Below are 6,000 nucleotides of genomic sequence, written 5' to 3' on the forward strand. Positions count from 1 at the left end.
TGTAAAGATCACAGCCTTGGAAACCCTACCAGGCAGTTCTACCCTGTCATCTAGGAGGTCTGTGAGTCGGAATTGACTCAGTGGCAATGAGTTTGGTTTGGGGTTTACTTCTGTAAAGATTGACAGCCTTGGAAATCATCTGGGGCAGTTCTACTCTGTCCTCTAGGGGTGCTATGAGTTGGCATCAACTCCACAGCAATGGGGGGGGGTGTACTATACTGTTACATATATTATTTTCATTTTCAATTGGTGCCATTTCTGTATGCTGTTTGAATCAGTCCTACAGGTGCAGTGACTGAGCTAAAACCAAACATGATTTTAAACTGATTGTAATATATTTGGACAGAGCATTAATGTTAAACCTATCCATGGAGAAAGAATTTATTATTTCTTTAGTAATTGTTACTAACAGTGATTTGTGATCGTTTGGCAGTTGAAACATTTTAAGGATACTGAAATAGCAAAAATTAAAATGGAAGAGAAAAGAAAGTACGAGAAGGAATTAGCTGAATTCCGGAATGAATTTGAGAAAGTCTGTCGAGCAAAATCTCAAGCCCTCATTTCTCAGGAGAAAAATACCCTTGAGAGGCTTCAAAAGCATCAGGAGGTAATGTTTTAAAGTCATTTAATGGGTGGATAGCCCTGTGGCTGGACATGCATGGACTGCTGGTGCCAGAGGTAGACAGATAACTGGTGGAACAAGGACCCAGGGAAGCAGTCGGGGCTGGGGTCAAGAGGGCAAATAGAAGGATCAGCCTAGAAAAAGATACACAGATGGCCTTCCTCTAGACTGTTGGGAGGATGGAGCACATGATCGTTGGGGTTGGGATGATGAGGAGTTCATACTCAGTAAATTCCGTCTTAGGTAGATTGGAGGCTTTGGCAAAGGGTTTGAGGAGAGGACCTGACTCTAGAATAGCTGCTTGTGGGCAAGGGAAGAGTGTCTCTCAACAGCAGAGTGGGCTGTACTGAGGGCCCGACCAAGATGGGAAGCCTGCATAGGAATTGAACAAACCAAGGGCCGTCAGGTGATTTTTCTGTTATAGCTCTTGGGAGAGGGTGTAAGGCCAATGAGGGTGGACGCACGCATGTGCTTAGGGAGTGGTCAGCCTCTTTCATTGAAGACACTGGGGTCTGGCTGGGTGGCAAAGGGAGCCAGAGAGGGTGAGTGGCTCATCAGCTAGGGGAAAGGGAGGGATGTGGGGCAGTCTCGATGAGATCAAAGAATAAGTCTGGGGATACTGACGGGTGGAAGAGGAAGGTGGATCGAAGGTGCAGAGCTGCAGGCTGAGGTTTCTGGAGAAGACAGGAAACAAAATGCAGTGCCTGCTGTTGGAGGGTGCTGCAGAGGTGCATCAGAGGAGGAACCTTGGAGCAGAGGCGTCCAGGGCCGAGAAGGTCAGCCACATGGCTGTTTGATCTGGTCACCTGGGAAAATGATGGGGCAGGAGGTGGCAAGGCTGAGGAGTATCCATCCACAGCAGGGATTGGATCACTCCTCTAGAAAACCATGTTCCTTTCCCAAGGGTTAGCGGTTTTGGGACACTGTTCCCGATGCACATCTTAAACCACGAATAGCAGGAGATTCAGAAGGTGGGAGGGCTTTCCCTGAGTGTCTCCCTTGCGTGGACCTTCTCAATAAGACGTTATTGTTTCATGATACTTGCACCCCTTCTGCAATTTCATGTAATGTTTCTGGCAGTCAGACTCCATTCAGCTACACAAATAAACATTTGAAGCACAGGTCTTTGAGATGATCCAATTTTGTTTAGATGAACAGTTTCGTCCTCAAGATGAGTGACTGAGTAGGTCAGACCCACCAGTGGGCAGACCCGAATCCCCATCTAGTTAACGGGCTGTCTAAAGGTTTTAGAGAAGAGCCCCTGAGGTTATTCATTCACCCTCATGAAAAGCCCCTTGCCTCCATTCCTCCACCTGGAATGCCTTCCCCTTCTCTCCCTGAGAGAACCATAGTGTTTTTCCAGATCCATCTCAAACATCACTTCCTTGGTGATACCTTCCACAGCTCCCACTGGCTGACTTACTCAGGCCTTGTTCCTCCACATGGTTTTATGTTTCTGTTATTAAATGATCATGTTTTAGTGTAGTCTTATGTGTGTTTCTCTCCCCCTGACTGGATTGTGGGCTCCCTAAAGGTGAGGAAGGAGCTCTGGTGGGGCTGTGGTTAAAGCATTGATTGGCCTGCTGACCAAAAGGTTGACAGTTCAAACCCACCAGCCACTCTGCAGGAGAAAAATGAGGCAGTCCACGTCTGTAAAGATTGTCGGCCTTAGAAACCCTATGGGGCAGTTCTACTCTGTCCCATGTGGGTGCTATGAGTCAGAATCAACTCAGTTGCAGTGTTTTTTTGTTTTTTTTCAGAGGGGGAAGGTAAAGGTAGGGACTGTATCTGCTCACCTTTTCACATCCAGCTCCCAGACCGATGCTTGCCATGTGCTAGGTGTCCTGTCAACCCTGGCTCCGTGATCACACTTAACAGAAGCATGGTCATTCTGCATTCATGATAACCTGCTGCCCCTGAACCAGAAGGACCTGTGGACCATAGTATGTGGACGCCACCATCAGAACCCTGAAGCCTTTATTCTGTGGCATTTTCTTACTGAAACCACATTTTGTTTCAATTTTTTCTTGCTGAAGAACTTGGTGAAATGTGAAGTTGTCTGAGAGATGCAAATAAAATAATTAGACAGGAAGTTAGGAATACAGGGTAATAGAACATGATATGATAGCCATACAGGGTAATATAACATGATAGCCACTAGGGGAGGGGTAAGTTTTTGTGAAACTAGAACAGGCCAAAAATGTACCTTGAATCGGAACCTTTGAGAAGTTAAATTGTTTTCCTGAATGCCTGAACTTGGATTTTTTTTGGGGGGGGCAGATTTAGAAGGTAGGATATTAGTTCATGTCTGTTTCATTTTCCTTGTTTGCTAAAAATTAATGCTTTCCTGTACAGATGGAAACAAAAGAAATTTATGCCCAAAGGCAGGTTCTACTAAAGGATATAGATCTGCTAAGAGGCAGAGAAGGAGAACTAAAGCAAAGAATTGAAGCGTTTGAATTGTAAGTAATACGTGTCCATTTTGGATGTTCCGAATGAATCAGATGAAAGAGCATTACTGAACGTGGGTGTAGACATTCTAAGGTTAGTTATCAAGTAGAGTCCGTGGTTATAACTATTTCCTAGTTTTAAAGAGTACAGATTAAATATTATCACACAGAGTCCTTGGCTATGAAGGGTGGTGTCACCTAGCTTTGAGGAGCTCTGGTGGTGCAGTGGTTAAGTGCTCGGCTGCTAAACGAAAGGTCGGCAGTTCAAACGCACTAGTCACTCTATGGAAGAAAGATGAGGCTGCCTGCTTCTATAAAGATTACACTGGACAACCCCATGGGGCAGTTCTACTCTGTCCTACAGCGTTGCTATGAGTCAGAATTGACTCCACGACAACAGATTTGGTTTTTTTGGTTGCTAACTTGGTTTTCAAAGGTATAGGAAAGACAGGTTGGGGTTTTGCTTTGAAAGTCTTGGGTATTCAGATGAAAAGCAGAATGACAAGCTATCATCAGGCTACGAATAAGACCAGACAAACAACTTGAAGGCCAGGAATGGTATAGCAAATTGCAGTTCCAATCACGTAGTTGCCTGTGTGTACAGGAACTGGTTCCAGAGTGCAGCCTTGCCGCCCCACCCTGCCCTGCTCTCGCTGGGCTTGACCGATGGAACTGTTGTCTCTTGGCTGGCCCATGTTACTTACCTTCTGACTTCCCACATATGTTCCTCCTTCACTTCTCAGCCAGGATCCGTCAAGCTCGCCAGTCTATAGTTTGTGGAATAAACCTTCGTTCCCATTTTGAATTTTCTATGAATTGCAGTCTCCTCCCATCCAGGAATCTTCTTTCATCTTCATGCATTTGTTGTTTCATTTATATTAACTCACTTGGTTTGATTGCTTTTGTCCACCTCACTCTCTTTGTGGCAGTCTTGAAGAGGCAAATTTATTAAGAGAGAGGAAAGAGAAGGAACAAAATTTGGGGAGTGATACTTCATGATTATATGATCACTTCCTTGCCTCCACTTCCCCTTCTGCTAACCATTTACGTGAACCAAATGGTCTGTTGCTCTGCTGGCTTACAGAGTATAGACAGCAGAGGGAGCTCATACACAGAGCCTCTGTCCTTTTCTTGGACTGGTTAGTCCGTGTTCTGTCGCAATTATACTTATTATGCTTTGGTCTATGCACCTGTGAACCCAATTCCCAGCTCTTGGACTGGTTTCATGGTTGGCTTAAGGTCTCACTGTGGAGACCATTGCATTCCTTGGTATCTGGAAGTCCTGATTGTTCCATCCAAGGTTTGCTCTCTTTCGGCACTGTTTCAATACTTAATTACTAGATTATTAAATGACAAAAATGAATGTTTTAACTTTAGCATCTGTGAGCTAATGAATTAAATTCCACATATAGAAACAATAATGCAGAAGAAACAAATACATCAGTACACTAAAGTTTTGTTTGTAATTTTGTAACTAATAACATCATTCTTTTGCCCTGAATTGATTAGGACCACTTATCCCTCACCTGTGACCATTTTTAAATGTTAATTACCTTCCCTCAGAAGCTATTTTGGTCTTGACTGTCACACCCCCTGGAGACAGGTGCTACTGAACAGCTCCATCTGCTAGTGCAGATCCACCGGTACTGGGTCACTTCCGAAAGTAGATGAGGCACTTCCGCTCTTACCTTTGATTTCCCTGCAGTGGTGGTGAAATCACAGTTGATTATTGAACTAAAAACAAATGTTATTTTTTTCGAAATTAGTTATCTCAGATTTTTTTAATTGTGAATTGGGTGCAGTTGTACAAAGCAGATTCGTTTTACATTCAATAGTTGATACACCTTTTGTTTTGTGACACTGATTACAATGCCCACAATGTCACTGCTCTCCTCCCACCCCCTTCCTGTGGTTATCCCTTCCCTGTGTCCTTCTTTTACCTATGCATTCCTGCCTGTCTGGCTTTCTCCCTGTGCAAATGCTGCCCTTCCGACCTCCCATGGTTGAGTGTTCTAAGGATGCATCTGCCTGGTGTAGTTGTTCAGCTCCTAGGCCTATCTTGTTTGGTTCAGAGTTGAGCCATGGGAGTAAGTTCAGTTGTAGGCCCAAAGAGTGACTCAGGGCAAGTGTTGTGTTTTTATTTGCTGTCTACCTTTTTGCTTATTTCAGATCCCGGAAGCTACAAGAAGAAAAAAATAAATGCATTGATGATGCACTCAGGAAACGGGAGCTGAGTATAAAGACTCTCGAGGAGACCTATGAACAAAAACTCAAGATGGAACTTCTCAAGTAAGTGTTTGGGGTTTTTAAAGGAGTGATGTGGTAGTTATGTTTGTGTGTCAACTTGGCTGGGCCTGGTTGAGTGGCTGGGCAGCTGGTGGTAGTTATTCCCCATCATGAGACTGGCAATCAACTCCATGGTGAGCTCTACCACAAGCAGCTGAGTAGCCTTTGGGATGTGGTCTGCTTCCTATATATAAGGAGAAATTTTGAGAATGGTCTCTAGCTTATGGCACCTTGAACCCTGCATGTAGCCATGTCATTGTTCAGCAGCCTGCCATGCTCTGCCTACCTTGGGACTTATAATGGACTTAAATTAATGGCCTGCCATGTGGTTTGGTAACATCGGGACTGTGCCTTGGTACTTGTCAAACTTGGGCTTAGCAGCGTCAGCAGCTAGCAGCTGTCTGAGTGAAGAAACGCCTGTAGCTCCAGTGCGCTGGGAGCTGGAGGCAGAGCTGAAGCCCAAGGCTGAGGGGCTTTGAACTTGGACTTAAAGCCTCCAAATTGTAAGAATAAACTCCTGTTGGTTAAGACCATCCCATTGGTGGGATTTTCTTGTCAGAGCAGCACTAGGGAATCAGAACAAGTGATGTATTTGAATTAAGGGACAGAACAATGACAAAAGCTGATAAAGTAGATAAGACT

The 6,000-nt window shown here is 44.5% G+C and overlaps 1 protein-coding gene across 1 annotated transcript in view; it reads left to right on the forward strand.

The window, feature by feature from the left end:
* Positions 1 to 6,000, forward strand: part of OFD1 (OFD1 centriole and centriolar satellite protein) — a 45,580-nt gene that overhangs the window by 13,894 nt on the left and 25,686 nt on the right. The window contains exons 8-10 of the mRNA XM_042782534.1: positions 434 to 607; positions 2,978 to 3,084; positions 5,242 to 5,361. Coding sequence (XP_042638468.1) covers positions 434 to 607; positions 2,978 to 3,084; positions 5,242 to 5,361 — 401 coding nt within the window. The remainder of the gene's footprint in view (positions 1 to 433; positions 608 to 2,977; positions 3,085 to 5,241; positions 5,362 to 6,000) is intronic.

Source organism: Orycteropus afer, unplaced genomic scaffold (genome assembly GCF_000298275.1).
Source record: "Orycteropus afer afer isolate SDZICR_OR568_19922 unplaced genomic scaffold, OryAfe1.0 scaffold00360, whole genome shotgun sequence".
Lineage (NCBI taxonomy): Eukaryota > Metazoa > Chordata > Mammalia > Tubulidentata > Orycteropodidae > Orycteropus > Orycteropus afer.